At 36.5% G+C, this 17,073-nt stretch overlaps 1 protein-coding gene across 1 annotated transcript; it reads right to left on the bottom strand.

Moving 5' to 3' along the window:
• Positions 1 to 8,345: 8,345 nt before the first annotated feature.
• LOC143558740 (uncharacterized) lies at positions 8,346 to 10,521 on the bottom strand. Its single transcript, XM_077047515.1, has 4 exons — positions 9,915 to 10,521; positions 9,700 to 9,834; positions 9,160 to 9,647; positions 8,346 to 9,086 (listed from the first exon to the last, which is right to left on the bottom strand). Exons 1-4 carry the CDS (start codon positions 10,519 to 10,521, stop codon positions 8,472 to 8,474), a joined length of 1,845 nt encoding a protein of 614 aa, XP_076903630.1. The 3' UTR covers positions 8,346 to 8,471.
• Between the last annotated feature and the right edge of the window lie 6,552 nt (positions 10,522 to 17,073).

A 17,073-nucleotide genomic window follows, 5' to 3' on the forward strand; every position in this document is an offset into this window, starting at 1 on the left:
CTAATTTACCCTTGGAATAATTATAAATTGTTCCTTAAGGATATCTGGCCATCATATTGGGTCTTTGTTGCAATCTTGAGTGATAAGTCTAGCAAGCAGGACATTTTCATTCAGCAAAATGACCAATCTACCCTTGTATAACATCATTTTTGAACCCTCAGTATGACACACCCTATGTGTGTGTGTGTGCTATTAAAGTGTTTTGTACGCTGCAGGTATTGTGAATGGTGGTTAGCATATTAGGTGGCTAGCAGCGTCGGTGCTGCAGCCAAGGAAGAGCTTTAGTTGCACTTTTGAGGTTTTGATTATTATATATTTATGTTAACCAACTTAACTTATATATTTATTTATAACAAGAATCTTAACTTTGATTCCATTTTTTGTTAATTTTAGGTGCGTGAAGGGAAAAGACCTACTTGTAATATCTTCAATCAACATGTTTTTTTAATTATTATGTTGACATATGTTGTTGACTGTTGTATTGCAACTGAATTAAACTGGTGACTGAATTATGCTTTTAATCTATTGGAATAAAGACTATAGTTTGTTAGTATTGAGCCCACGGACCTAGCTATCCGTATGACTGATTGATTATTTTTGAATGTGGTGTCTTACAATATATAGATATTGAAACGAAACCCTAGATGCCTAACTTGGCCCGTGGGCTCAATGCTAACAAACAATCATCTATATTCTAATATATTTTACTCTCGCATCATAAGGCACCAGTTTTACCAATTGGGCATAATGTAAGCTTGATCTAATTTTAATAGTGCTTGATAAAGGTAAGCTTGATCTGCTCCCACATAATGCACCAGTTTTACCAAATGGGTAAAATGAAATTAATGAGACAAGAAAAGTGCAGCTTAGTGTTTATTTTGTACTGATAAAGGTAAGCTTGATCTAATTTAAATTCTGTTTGCTCACATTGAATGACAAGGATTATGCGGCCCATATTGAGAGTGTGAGTTTACAATTTGAAAGTTTAGTTATAACAATATTGGTTTATTGTTGGGATTTTTGTTGAAAGAACGTGGCAGTTGGTCAAAAATCATGGATTTGTGAAAAAGTAAGTTATGACGCAAGTTCATGTTCTTTAATTGTTGTTTGTATGCAAGTTTGAGTCAGGGGTTCCGTTTTGACTTTTTATGAGTCACTTGTTTTATGGGGATTATTGATTATTTTGGTCAACTTTGACTTGTTTTGTATGTTTGATTATAATGAGTAAATTGTTTTCTGGGGTTTATTGATAGTTAGTCAACTTTGACTTTTTTTAGGTTGAAGGTGAAATATGAATTTGTATGTCAATGATATTGATTAGAAAAGTCAATGAAAAAATAAGAACCACTGAATGTTAGTTTTTTTAGCTTATTGTTATATTAAGTTTGTGATATGGACCTATGGGGTATAGTAGGTTCATTGTTAGTGGCTTAGTGTTAAATATCACTCCTTTTAGTGACGCCGTGAATAAAGATAATGAAAGGAGGGATGAAGCTATATCTCCAAGACTTTGTTGCTGGAGTTTTAAACTAATATTACATGGACTTTGAAAGTCAAAAGAAACGGGAATAAAAAACAAAGGGCAATTTGATTATTTTTAATAGTAAGAAGTAATATGATGTTTCAGATACCAAGTGTAGTTTGGTCATTATTGTTAATTGTTATGATTTTTCAGATACCAACATGGCTTGCCTTACACAACCATATTTAATCTAACATCACTTGCGACTCCTGATTCATTTCACCCGTTTTATAATGTCATAGAGTTATGCATTGTTCATAGTTAACTCGTTAGATCCAATTTTAATCATAATAGTTTTGTTTCTTATTCAACCATATAAATCATTTGTTCACTTACATGGCTCATGAGTCTAATCAAGCACGATCAAATTCCCATCAGGCCCTTGCCACAACGCCTAAACAGTTACGGACTGAATTCTCATTGCATCACCCCCGCACCGCAAGCCACCGAATCCCTATTGCGTTCCCGCCGCAACACGCGGGCACACCTACTAGTGTATAGAAAAAGTTGATAGTTATCTTACTTTTTTTTTTTATTTTATGGCTACCAAATTTATAGACTTTTTTATTTCATTTTCAACTTTTTTATTATGTGAACCCCATAAAGTCTATACAAGCATGTTTCCCTCATACGCATCAAAAAACAAGTATATCGGTTGATCATAAAGTAGATCTTCCTTCAAATGGATCCATTAGAAAGTTCGTCTGGGCCTCTTTATTAGCATAAATCCCCGCCTGTTTAAGAACATCACATAAAACATCTCTCACCAAATTATGTTTGTACTTAAATCCAAGTAACTCCATGCAGTAAACCACATGCTCGGGAAAAGAATCCAAACAAACTTTGCGGCAAACTGGGCAAGGCTCTCCGCTGGAAACAAAGTGATCATTAGTTGAAGTATAAGGATGGTCCGGTACTCCAAAGCCAACATAAACCCAAACCTCCAAAATGGGCCAAGAGTGATGCCAACTTCCATTGAAAAACTCAAAAGAAGGCACCACCACAAACCGCGATATCTCTAATCGCACCTCGAATGCCATTGTCAAAACCAAAAACAGCTTCCCCTACAAACACAAGATGTCACCTTCTGAGACCGAACAACTTTCCAACTCCCATGCATGAGCGGAGCAAAAGGAGCTCGCATTGAGGACCTTGTAGACGTGGAAACAAGCTCATCAGCTCCACCGCACAAGATGCCCTTTTCACAACCAGACTACTAATGGACCCCCAACCCGGCTAACGGCGCCCGCGAGGAGTTTCACAACCACCATTGACCTTCCAATCTCTCAAGGAAACAACCTTCATGCATTTTAACCCCATTGCATAACGGCCAAAATACTTCAGTTTTCTTAATGTTGATTTCAATGCCTAGGCGGGAGCCCATCGGCCATGATAATATCTAAAGCTTTGGCTACTTCTTTAGTGTCCCCAATCATTGTACCATCATCCAGGCACAAAAGCATGAAAAAGAAGCTTGCAAGATTCCATAATCAGGTGAACAAGTGGGTGTAGAACTAAAGCAAAAATGAAGAGCTCCCAAAGGGCCCCTTGCTGAACCCCGGTGGTGGACCATATGTGGTCATCCCCCACATATAGTCTAGTCGGCTATCCATATAAAAAACCACCGACGGACATCGAGATCGAACCTCAAGCAGAAGGGCAATCCTATCCACCAAGTTGAATCGTCGGTAAGCATATCTAATGACGCATCCAAGTGAAACTTATTTCATAACATGTTCACGCTATGCAGTACGGCCTCTGCTCCACTTTGGACTCCTACCCCAAATTGAAAGTCACAAAGGTATTTAGCAATATCCCCCCCCCCCCCCCCCCCCTCATAACCACCTTCGAGACCAATCTCCTCCAAATGGCACCTGCGACAATGGTTCTAATCCCATTGTCTGTTTTAAGTAGTGGTTTGAGAGGAACATGCGCAATAAAATCTGCCAAAACCCTGGAGCACCTCTCCTAAACATAATTTAACCACCGCAATAATATCCCTTAGCAACCCAACGACGATCGCCGAACCCTCTCCATTAAACGCATCCAAAATGTGTTGGGCCCTCAATCTCTTTCTCCTACATTAAGTATCCTTAGGCAAGGATTTAATGCACCCAAGTACTATCTGCATCCATATTAAGAGGGGCTCAATAAAGCAATGAAACATGCATAACTGGAGGGGGCAAGATAAGATGTTTGGCCACTAACGCTTTCAAAGTGTCATTGCCGAGAGGTGTAACCCCTGACCCCTGAAGAGCATAACACGTTAATTGCAACAGTGAAATGTTCATCCGCCTCTTTTCGCAAAGATTGTTTCACACTGACACATAAGGCAGAGTTTTTGGGCCAGAGAGAAGCTCATCATGACTCTAGGCCACCCTCAGGAGCTGGGAAAAGTGATAAAATAAGCGCATCAAAATCATCCTATCACCCCCAATTCTTGTAGGGCCTGTTGAATCCAATGAGATTGCAAAGACTATCTATTAACACAACTGCGCTTCTGATAGTTCGACGGCCTAAAAACTTGCAACATGTACAACGGTAACAACAAAAGTCTCAAACCACACCACAACAGACTCTAGCATATCTACCGGCATAACCAGAGCAACCGTTAAGGCCTGGGCAAACGCCATACGACAACTATAAAGGATGCTCTTAACAGTCATGATAGGAAGAGAGAATACACAGTCAAGGAGAACCCTATCCACCACTACCCGACTCGAAAGAACATCAGCATCCATCCTACATGTGATTTAGCAATCCCCACAATAAAATCTTCCACGTCTCATGCACCCCCTTGAAACGGGCTACCCTATTAACATGTTGACATGCTCAACTACAAGCATTTAATCGCATGCACAACCCGCTAACAATTGTCTCAAGACCCTTAAAGCCTCACCAACCGAAATAAACAAATCACAATCCATGGAGACCGCTTCTCTCAGGCCCCATCCCCTCATCTGACGGCAAATGAAGTCGCATGATATGCGTAACCAACCGAAGAATCCCCTTTGACCAGTCGTCCATCTGGGAAACAATGTTAACCCCTAAATCGGCATGGCTAAAGAACACCCCCCCCCCCAGGGGAACCCACACTATCACCCAGACAACAGACATAACAACCTTATATAACAAGACACCACGAGTAGGGATGTCCAACCAACAACAGACTATCAATTAAAAGACCAAAAAACCCCTTAAAAATGCTTTTGAAAACCAGTTAGTTTTCAAGCTAACAAGTCGAAAGACTCCAAAAAGGAAATCCAGTTCCCTAAAATGGGACTCCAATTCAGTGACCAAGTACGCCGAGGAACAAGTTAGCACTGGCGCCGCGACTACAAAAAAACCACGAAATAAGATATTGTATTGGTGGAGGAGGAGGAGAGTTGGTAGTGGCGGGTGGTCGGGGGAGGAGAGTTGGTAGTGGCTAAGGGACAGGGTGGGTGGACGGAGGAGGAGAGTTGGTAGTGGCAGAGACTGGAAACAATGTATAAATAGACAGTTATATGTTTAGTTAAAGGTCATAATGAACTATTACTTCTTTATGTCTACATTCTATTAATAACATTTAGTTGGGTATGCTCTTCTTGTCTTCTTCAACATCAAACTGCTTAAACTTAGTTTCAACTTAGTTATATATATATATATATATGAGTAATTAGAAGCACAAAATTATACCACGTCATACGTTGGTAATCAAAGAACAAAATCACAATTCACAACTGAATTGAAAATACGAACACGATGATGATACACAAACAAATTTTGAAGATTATTGCTAAACATATGATTACACTTGTCTGACATCATTCCCTATCTATACAAGTTTAATCGGTGCCTCCGAACATCGAAACGTTCAGGACGAAAGGATTTAACCTGATGATAATTTAACTTCTACATATTTACATCAGTTACATTAAGACTCCTAGTTATACTTTATAATAATGACACTTATACCCCTAGACTTAATAATAAATAATAAAGTTTAGTTTAACTTCAACACTCCTCCTTAAACTAAACTTCATTTTAGCGGGGTCTTCATTTCTTCTTTGAGATCCGTTTTGCCTCCCTTTTTAGGCATTCATGTTTGAAATGTCCAAGTTCATTACACTTTAAGCATCTTATGTGATCTTTGTTTTGATTAACGCATTTTCCACCTTTATTTTTCCATGACTTACAGTTTTTGCCTCGATCATGTTCTTTGTTTTCTTGTTGTTTTGAACTTTCATGACCGCAACGCTCACATTTATGCTCACCGGCTTTCCCTTCCCATCCTATTTTGTGAACAACGTATGTCATGCACATCTTCCTCATTGATTTTCTTCTTGGCGCGTTCCTTGAAAGCCTTCAATCTTCCAATGGCTTCTTGGAATGACATTGAACCAAGATCAACAAACTGCTCGATCGCAACAACAATTTCTGGTACCAAACTAAGTAATTTTGGAACCAGTCTTTTGTCATTCATAGTATGCCAAAGATTGCTTGATTTTGGAAATCTCACTATTTTTCCGGGTATAAACATCAAGTGACTCGTCAACACCCATTTTTAAAGACTCAAAATCCAACTCGAGTGTTTTTAACCGAGTTTATTTAGTTTTATCAACTCTGACATGTTGAACAAATATTGCTTCCCAAATTTCTTTAGCTAAAGTGAGAATAGCAATTTGTAATACCATGTTTTTCGTAATGCTTGGTATAGTAATGCAATTGTTGTATTATTCTTTTTTTTTTCATAAACTTCAGTGCCTACTTTTGGTTTAACAGCTTCCCAAATTCCATTGACTTTAAAGATCGATCAGATCTTTATAGCCCAAATGGTGTAATTTGTGGAGTTTAACATGGGTCATTGAATATTTATGGATGTCCCTCCTTCTTTTAAAAACTTCATTATCTTTGGTCTCAACCATTTTCTGAGTTTTCTTTTTCCTAATATTGACAAATTGACTCTCACCGGTTTTGGATCGACTTTGATTTCAACTTTGCAAGTATCATATCAAATCGATATCAAGCTTTAATAATAATAGTTCACCGATTTCGGTTGCCTCACAACTAAGACAAATCAAAACCAACTGTTAATTCTACAAACAGTATATGGATCATAAACCAACTGTTTCAACAATAGTGTACTGTTTTTCGATCACAAAATGAGTTAAAAGAACTGTTTTATTCCACAAGTAGTACCTGGGTTTCCCAAAGCAAATCAAAATAAATTGTTCGTCTCAACCAACAACAATACACTGGTTTTTCAGCTGCCTAAACAACTCAAACCAGCTACTCTAAAACATAACGAGGTTCGGGTTTATCGGTCACTAAGTGATTCAAAAGCAAGTGTTTCAACCAAGAATAGTACACGGGTTTTCGGTTGTATGGCAAATCAAAACCAATTGTTTGTCTCTACCGACAAAAATACACGAGTTTTTTGGTTGCTAAACAAATCAAACCAATTATTCTTAACTTTTCTTACTTGTTTTGTTTTTCTTAACCAAAACCAGCCCCTTCTCGATAAAAGATTCAAGAACCTCAATTTCTTTTAAGCAACTTCGAATTTTAACCGAATACAACAAACAAAACCTGTTGTTTTACCCTTCCTGTTTCTTGAAGACCTGGTCGGTCTCAAAACAAACCATTCTGATCTTTCTCTGATAAAATTTTGAATAGATACAGAATTTGTTTTGATATATTAATCACAATCCTTAGATTAACTAGAGAAAAACGGTATCAGAAACTTAACTGAATTCTTCAGTAATTGGCGTATCTGATTTCTGGTTCCTTCTTTCTCTTCAATTCTGATTGTAACAAACATGTTAAGGACTGAAACCATTGCAAGGTATGGGGACTTGTCCCACATCGGTTGTATGGACAACTGATGTGGGGTTTATAAGCCAAATGGGTTCCCTCACCTATCAGACTAGTCTTTTGGGTTGAGTTCTTATATTTGGCTTGTACGTCCCCATACCTTGCAATGGTTTCAGTCCGTAACACAACAATCAAAAGGTATCTGCATTCTGCAATCACAAGTACAACCCTGATCAAATTATCGTATGTGATAATCACTTCTGTTGAAGCCTACAAAGTGATTTATGTTGACCAACTTCCCTTACCAATATCAAACGGTCCATTAAAGTTCCCATTTAACTTTCCAGACGGCCAATGTTATATGGGTTGCACATATCCACCATCATATAATCCACTCCCACCTTAGTCACCTTACACAAAACTGTCTAGTCTAGCCTCATATTTTGATATATTGATGTTATATATTTTAGATCAATGAAGTGCATTAAGGGGCAAGGCTTGCTGGTTGATTATGGTTATAATTTTTTCATAACAAGGACTACTAAGTTTCTTACATTTATAATTGCTAATAGCACCTGAGATCCTTGGTTATTCTTGCTGTCGTAACTCATGAAGACTTTTTGGCTTGACCCAGATGAGCAAATGATAGTGCGTTACGGATAGGAAAAACATGTCATCTGACTTGTAAATATAAGGAATAGACATAACTCATAAGTACACGGTTAACTTTAATTAGTTTAACGAAATCCTCTTTTGAGATCTAAGAAGATGCGATAATAAAAATTACTGACTTGTTAAAATGGCGGATTTGATGATATTTGTTTTCTATTACGTAGGTTTATTGTATATTTATTGCTAAAGGTTGTGTTGATCTTCTGAATCTTGGTGATGTTTTATTGTTACTAACATTTAACTGTATGCAAATTAAGACTACGTTTAGGAGACAATTAAAATTTAAAGCGCTTTTGAAATCCTGGGGAAGAACAAAAAATGATGTGGAAATTTATGCGCTCAAAGTGTTGTTTTAAGCAAATTGCACATCCAACAAAGCAATAATTAAAATAATACTGATAATAAGGATCCAATACTGAGGCATATTGCTAATATTCAAGTACAACACTACTGCAGAGGTAACATATGAAAAAAAATACACTTAATAGAAGGGGCTATCACTTTTCTTACCAAACATGCTACGGCCATACGTGGCACTCATTAGGTCATATATGAGCGGAAACTGCGAATTCATAAAAGAAGTAATGGGTAGGCATATCAATGTAGCTATGGGAATAAGAATCTGTGGATTGTTCTGGCAAAACATAAGGAATAAGGAAGCACCAAATGCTACGAGCATGGCTGTTGTCGAGATGAACAAGGTAGCGAGACCTATTATTAATTTTGTAGGCAACTTGAAGAGAAAGTCTTGTTCGTTAAAACGCGCTGTGAGGATTGACAAAAACATTAACAAGGATGTAACAGATGTGAACAATGATATGGCATCGGCAAACGCAAATACTGTAAAGGCAGTTTTGTTAGTAAACACGGGTATCCCATTGTCTTGTCTGTTCCCCCCTGGCACTGTGATAGCTGCTGCATACACAATGGTGATGATTAACGCGGCTGTAATTGTGTATGACTGTGCGGTATCTTTCATCCATTTTCCTCCCTCAGTGACCAACTCCTTATGCTCTCTTGTAAATACCATTTGAGGTGTTAGTCCACACCAATTTTGTTGCATAAGGTTTAGAGGGCATACAAATCTCTCAACTTCCTGTAAGATATTATATATCTTGACTAAGCTACATACATACATGAATAATATAAATTTAAACTTTAAATCCTACCTTAAACCATTGTAGTTCGTGTTGTATTTGCAAAGCTACACCTGATATATGGCTCAGTTTCTCAGGAGCTGCTAATCTTGCAGCCAAATGCAAGAGGTTGTTCCTAAAAGGGTCTTTAACTGTCCTATAAATATTTTTGTGTTCGCTCATTTGATATAATAGATTGTAAACCTTATCTGAACGGTTTACCACAGCACATTGAATAATGTTGTGACCGTCTTCATTGACACTCCAGATCGCATTTGGGAAAACAGACACAATTACTTTTACGACCTCGTACGAGTTCTGTCTTGAGGCTTCAAGAATCGCATTTTTGTAGTAGTCATGGTGAAGTTTGGACTCTGTTGCATACTTTATTCTGGAACATATTTCACGAAGTAAAGTTTTAGCAAGACGATAATTTACTTCTGTTGTTTCTGTGGCTTCAAAAAACTTGAACTTGAGTTGGGCTGCAATATGACACAAGGAATAAACAAATAAGTAAATAACTAGTAGAAATTATAAAAATAAATAAATAACTAGTAGAATCAACTAGCATACATGCACATTTATGGACGGTTCTTTCCCAAAAGTTGAGTTTACTTGGGAAATTTTGAGCTATAGCCATCAACACAGTAGTGTCAATATACATCATGGAGTCAACATCATAGTTATAGAATAAAGACCATGCTGAACCTGCACATATAATAAAAAAAATGATAAAAGAAAGTTGAGAATTCATAACTGTCGAAATTAATTAAGATAGTGGTTAGTACCGTAATCTTTAGAAGAAATAATATTAACAAGAAGCTCACAACGAGTACTCCTACCCATCTCAATATCTAGATATCCAACATCGGTGTACAACAAATACATATACATTTTGGTATGCATGTTAGTAAGAGCTCTGGCTAGTGGAGTTTGACCCTCATTGTCCGTGGCATTCATCAAATCATGGTTTATTCGAACCAAGATCTTTGCAGCTTCAATGTTGCCAACAATAGCAGCAACATGAAGTAGGGTGCTTCCTTCTGAGTTTCGCATATCCAGTGGCCGGTTATCTTGTGTAGCCAAGTTAAATATCTCTTCTAAAAACTCTCTATTTTTGGTAGTACCCACCGCTACGTGAAGTGCAGTGTCGCCGTTAATGGTTATCGTGTCCCTCAATATTTCAAGTTTTCCATTTAAAACGCCCACAACGTGCTGAAAGTTTTGACTTAGCACAGCTTCATACAGTTCTCCTTTTAACTTTTCTGCTGCTTTATTTCTAAACCTGTCTTCATCTTTAGTTTCTATGTAGACTGTTTTGCTATCTGCTGTTCTAATTCTTTCTTCTTCTGCTTGACTCTCACAATCTGAAAAATTAAAAAAATAATAATCCATGAATGGATCGTAAAAACCTAGCTAAAAAATTTAAAATTTAAAATTGTATTTCATTCATTGAAGAGCTAGAGGTGAATTATTGTACAATAATCAGTTATCGTACATTAGGTACGCGAGCTTTTAAAACGTCGGCAGTGCCATAATTGTAAATAACCTAAATCTAATTCTACGATCTAATTCAATAACAGATTCATCGAGCATCCATCCATATCAATATAATTCAACCGTCAACACATATCAAACTAATTTGCGTGTCGATACCAAACTAAATTGAGTTATCTAACCCTAAAAATGTTTGTTACCGGCAAATAAGACCTCAAAACACAATTGGTCAATTTTTTTACAATTAAACAAACAATTGCAGTTTGTTCTTCAATTTTCCACCTAATCATACTATATTGAGTCATTAATTGATTCAATCAGTTATTGAAGTAGATACCAACAAAAGAAATTAAGCGCTTGATCTTCAAATTGATGATTTAATCAATCGAATTGACATCAGTCGATTATGAAACTGTAGAATAATACATTCAACTGAGCGCTGATTATGATTCAAAATATTATGCTTAAACGTTCTTAACAAAACTGAAACGTCCAGAATCAAAACTTAAAACGTTTTGAGCAAAAATTTAAGAAGCTTAGAACAAAAATCTTCAAAGTTCAAAAGAAAAGGCTAAGAAGTTTAGAAAAATATCTAAGAAGTTCATAACAAAAAAAGTTAGAAGAAAAACTTAAGAAGTTCAGAAAACAACTTTAAACATTCACAAGATCATGGACACATAAATCGCTTAATATAATCTCGTAATAATCAAATAATCATCAATCGATCATCGATTTCATCATATGAACATATCAACTGAATTTATTTATGAACTTGGTCAGCAGCATTTTGGGGTCGATGTCTGATTTTTTGGTTAACAATTCTTAAAGTGAATTGATTTATAATTTGCCACAAACATGAATGAAGTAGTTAATTAGGTTGAAAACTGAATTAATAGAAGTTTCAATTTTGCCAGAGTGTGGTTTTTGAGATCAACGGAGTATTAACTTGCGTATCTATTGTATGATAACCAATTATTATATTGAATCCTTTATCTATATAGCTATTGTTGCAACTTTCTCTAAACAAGCTAATATTATGCATTTGGAATGATAATAAATTAAAATATTACTTTGAGATTTTAACATTAAAATGTTAATAAAATATTCTGAAATTATAAAAAAATTATAAAAAAAACTATATATCAGAATATGAAGTATTGGTTTGAGTCCCCGTGTTATTATTTAAATTTTTGTTTTTAATCGTTTTGCTATTTTATATTTAGTAATGATTTGTTTTATTTGTTAATGTAGTTTCGTTTTAATTTAATACATATATATTAGTTTGTTACGTTCGTTATATTTTTAACGTTTAGGCACTTTCAATTAAGATGTGTAGATTTTTTAGTTTTTTAACGAACAAACATAAACAAACATGAACATGTTGATTTTTTTTAAGAGAACAAATATGAACACAAATATTTGTCTTATAAAAAAGGAGTTACTGATGTAGGTGACGATGGTGGTACGTTGATGCGTCAGAGAGAACGTTGACGATGAAGGGTGGTAATCAGTAGTTAACCCATATATTAATTTTGAAATTGGGCTTCACTCACAAGATAATTGTCCATTCTTTTTGTGCTTTAGTTTGTTGTAGCGTTAGCTTAACATGTTGTACACCTCTTTAATGTGCGCTTTTGTCTCTATAGTTGCACACCAACATTCTCCAACCACTCTCGGCCACCATCGTCTTTAGCACTCCATCAGTGTTCTTCAACCATCATCTTCAACCATCGGTGACACTTTCTTCAGCGTCCACCGTTGTCCGCCTCGAATCACCGTTATCCACGTTGACTCATCATCATTTTAGATCGAAACCTTAGATGCGGTCGCGCCTCATTGTCGTCCGCCCAACCTCACCTTCATTGTACCCTATATGTTGGTTGAATTGGTGGGCGGTGATGGTGGTGGAGAGATCTCTAAATAGTCGTTAATCATCATGGTGGCAAGACGGTACCTGGTTAGTAATCAGGGGTAGCTTCCACTACCACTTAACTTTTTGTCGGTAGTGCAAAATTTATTTTTTGGTCGTTTTCGTATTTCGTTACCACTGGAAAATATAGCGTTACCCTTATTTGTTTACACTGCATTCTTGAGTTTTGTATTTAAGGGATAGAAAATAAAAGATAAGAAAATTTTTCTTTTTCATTCTTGAGTTTTTTCATTAAAAGAAAAGAATGAGAATGGAAAGAAAAGCTATGCATTTTTTCCTTCAAAACTTTCCTGCCAAATATGACATGATTATAAAGGAAAGTTTATAACTCATTACAATATTACTAATTTATATTTTCTTTTCCATATTGCTGTGAGGACATAATTGTAAAGTTACAATTTTTTTCTTATCTTTTCCTTCCGATCTAACTCAAGAATGTAATTAACACTTTCTTTTCTTTTCTTTTATTTTAACTCGAGAATTTCTTTTAAGTATATAATTTCTTTTCCTTTCTTCCCCTATCCAATCTTATCATTTCTTTTTGGGATATTGGTTTTTAATACTCCCAACTTTCCCTTATTGGTAGATAACACTCCCGACTTTCGATTTGTCACCCACCACTCCCAACTTTCACCCTATTTTCCTGTACCACTCCCCGTCTAAATGAACACTAACCTCGTTAATGTTTTGGACTAAAAATGTTATTCAAATTAGTTGAGGGGGTAAAACAGAAATTTTATTTTTAACACATAACTTCCATTTCCGTTGACCACGTTTTTCCGGCGACCTCGTTTTTTCCGGAGAATTTGAGTTTTCCGGCTTCTCGTCTTTCAGAAAATGGAGATGGTTCAGAGGTGTAAAAAGGTGATGGAGATCATGAAGATTGTGCATCGGTGGAGATATGATGAAGATGTTGCTCGCCGGAAACCTGCAACTTGATTTTCCGGCACGCAAGCGATCCCGGAAGTTGGCTGGGTGAGACACTGGTATGGGGGGGGGGGGGGGTTTGCGGTTTTGGGGCGGTGGGCGGTGAAATGATGGATATGGTGTTCGCCGAAAACCCGCAACTCGCCGGAAAACTCAAATTCATATGTGAAGCTCGGTGAAATGATGGATATGGTGTTCTGAAAGACGAGATAGCCGGAAAACTCAAATTCACCAGAAAAACCGAGGTCGCCGGAAAAACGAGGTCACCGGAAATGGAGATTGTGTGTTAAAAATAAAATTTCTGTTTTACCCCCTCAACTAATTTGAATGACATTTTTAGTCCAAAACATTAACGAGGTTAGTGTTCATTTAGACGGGGAGTGGTACAATAAAAGAGGGTGAAAGTTGGGAGTGGTGGGTGACAAATCGAAAGTTGGGAGTGTTATCTACCAATGAGGGAAAGTTGGGAGTATTAAAAACTAATATCCCTTCCTTTTTCTTGTAATTTAAACTTGAGAATGCAACCAAATTTAAAGCTTAAACCAATTAAAGCTTAACCAATGTTTAAAGCCCAACCAAATTAAAGCCTAAAGCCCCAAACCAAATAAAAACATTGTTCGTGTTGTTCCCTGATGCTTGAACACTTAACTTAGGCCAGACATCAACATTCAACAAAATGAATCTTCATGTAACATCCCAAAATTTCAATAAATAATATTTTATGTATTATCTTTTATGGTGGACAAGTTTACTTAAGATGGTAAATAAAATAATAATAATAAAAGAGGGAAAGAGAAGTAGGCTAATTAGAGAGAATTAATCATGGACTAAAAAGGAAAGATGGGTCTTAGGTCCATGGGCTTAAGGAAGTATAAATACCCCTTAAACCCTAAATCTTTCCATTTCCATCCAACTTATCCATCTTATTCTCTCCACACCTTAAAACACACACTTAAGCCATAAAATACCTTCCTTAGCCGCCACCCATTATCCAAACCATAAACCGATCATAGTAATCATAGATCTTCGATCATACAAGTGAGCTAACGAGTCCAAGGTCGTGTATCAAGCTAGCCGTGACTCTACTAACGTCTAAAGGTACGTTTTAAGCTTAAAGGTTACATTTTTATGAACGTTTTGCCATGAAACTTGATCCTAGAGTAGATCGGGTCTAGATGTTTCATAAAAATACAAACTTGATAATTAAAATGGATGAAATGGACCATAGATATAAACGGTTTATAAAGGAAACTCTAGATCTAGCCTAGAACGTTTTAAACTTATAAAGGTCCAAACTTTATGCCTAAAACGAATTAGATCTAGATATTGGCATAGTGGTGGGTGCAAAACAGTTAAAGGGTAGTTGAAATTCAGGTTATAAACCATAAAACAGTAACAGTGATGAGTGAAAATTGATTGGGATGGAGAAATGAACTGAAAACATTGGACCTGAGGGTTCCAGGCCAATTTTGAGAATCCGTAGTCAACCATGTGGTTTTCGGTCAACCAGAGATTTCGGCCAATGAGTTCTCGGCCACGGGGTTTTCGGTCAGATACAGGTTTTCGACCAAAACATGTGTTTTCGGTCAAACCATAATTCTCGGTCAACATTGTGTTCTCGGCCAGTTCACTGATTGGTTTCTGGGCTGAATCTAGTTGGGCCATAATGGACAGTTAGGCCTGAACCAGCTAAGTCCACATGAAGTTAAGCCCATAACACTAATATAAAGCAAACTGGCCCAATAACATAGGGTTAGCAAATAAGCCCAGCTTAGAAAATAAATTAAAATATTAATGGAAAATGTGTTAAGATAGTTAATGAAAATAAAATTTTTCCAAGCTGACCTGGCAGCTTAACCCCAGCCAGGGGCTCTGCCCCTTGGACCCCGCTAGGGGCTGCCGCCCCTAGAACCTCGCTGACAGGGGCGCTGCCCCCGGACCCCCGTTCGTTGTGGGTTATGTAAAGATAGAAATACGTTATGAGTAGAAATAGTTAATTGATACATGTAAATATTATACAGTTAGCAGTGCATAGCTCAAGAAGGGAATAACTATTAACGGTGAACGTAACCGTATTCAGGTGAGTTTCTAGCCCCATTTATGTGTTGTGTTTTCGGGGCTGTGTGCATACTCGATGTGATAGTTAATACATTTATCCTATGAGATAAGTGTATGCCTTATGTGATTATGTGAAAGGTAAGAATGATGGCTTGTCGGTACGTGAACGATCTTCGAATATTGCACGTGCTGTCAAGATATAATGTTATGTATAAGCTATGAATGATATGTATGTATGTTATGAATGAGTGTAAGAGATAGAAAGGTAGAAAAGGGACTGGACCCTAATAATATCCAAGGCAGAAAAGGGACCGAGCCCTTTAATAATCTCGAGGCAGAAATGGGACCGGACCTTGATAACTTCCGAGGCAGAAAAGGGACTGGACCGTAATAATATCCAGGGCAGAAAAAGGGACCGGACCCTAATAATATCCGAGGCAGAACATAATAGAGTAAAGTAGAATTTGAATTATGAAAGTATGAATGAAAGTACGTATGTATGTATGTAAAGTATGTTATGTTATTAACTAGAACTCACTTAGCGTAGCTGACTTTTAGTATGCACGCAGGTGAGTAGAATGAGACAGCTCGCTTGAGGGGAACACGTGGCATTGAATAAGAGGCTGGCATCGGAAGACGTTTATGTTTAATATTATGTTATTTTGAAAGACAAGGTGTTTATTCTAAGACAAGTTATGGATTAATGTACTGTTTATGAAAGTTTTTATATTCCGCAACATGTTTTTATTAACTCTGATGACTAGAACTATGTGAATGAGTAAATCCAACGTCCAAACGTGAGGCACCGGTAACGGGGCCTTACATTTCATTCAGCCACTGTCCACCCCGCGCTGCCCTGATCCCATGCCGCCCACCTCTGGTCACCGGACCTCCATGATGTAGCTGAGTAGCTGACGACTGCTCCCTTAATCCTTCTTCCACGGTTCAACTTATGTTGGTTTAATTTAGGTATTCTTCTACTTTTATCTAAAATTATAATTCTTAATTTGTTTTTATAAATTGTTAATTTAGAATTGCGTATGAGCAATTGAATATTAATGACTGATTATGGTTTATTGGATATTTGGATAATGTAAATTGGAAATTGGATAGGGATTTAGGGTTTATAAGCTAACTGAAATTAATTATGGGTTTGTGGTTTAAATTTTGGTTATTCTATAATTCGGAAAGTTGGAAGATAAAAAAAACAATGTCTTATTAGCATTATTTTTAAACGAAAAAGATAAGAAAATGATGATATTGGTCCACTACCAAATTTGTTTTTTTTTAAAAAAAAATTAAAGTATGAAATACGGTAAAAATATTCGGTTATTGTATAAAATACAGCAAAAAAATCTGTTTACATTGTATGACATGCGGTAAAACAAAACTTACGTTTAAATTGTATGATATACGGTAATATTGTAAGAATTGCAGTAAAAAATTTATATTTACGTTGTATGACATACGTAAAAAAAAGGGAAAAAAACTTTTGTGAACGTCTCCCCTGAGATTTTAGTATAGATCCACCATTA

This window comes from Bidens hawaiensis, unplaced genomic scaffold (genome assembly GCF_021521415.1).
Source record: "Bidens hawaiensis isolate Kalapana, Puna unplaced genomic scaffold, B.hawaiensis_p1.1 tig00019639_1, whole genome shotgun sequence".
Classification (NCBI taxonomy): Eukaryota; Viridiplantae; Streptophyta; class Magnoliopsida; order Asterales; family Asteraceae; genus Bidens; species Bidens hawaiensis.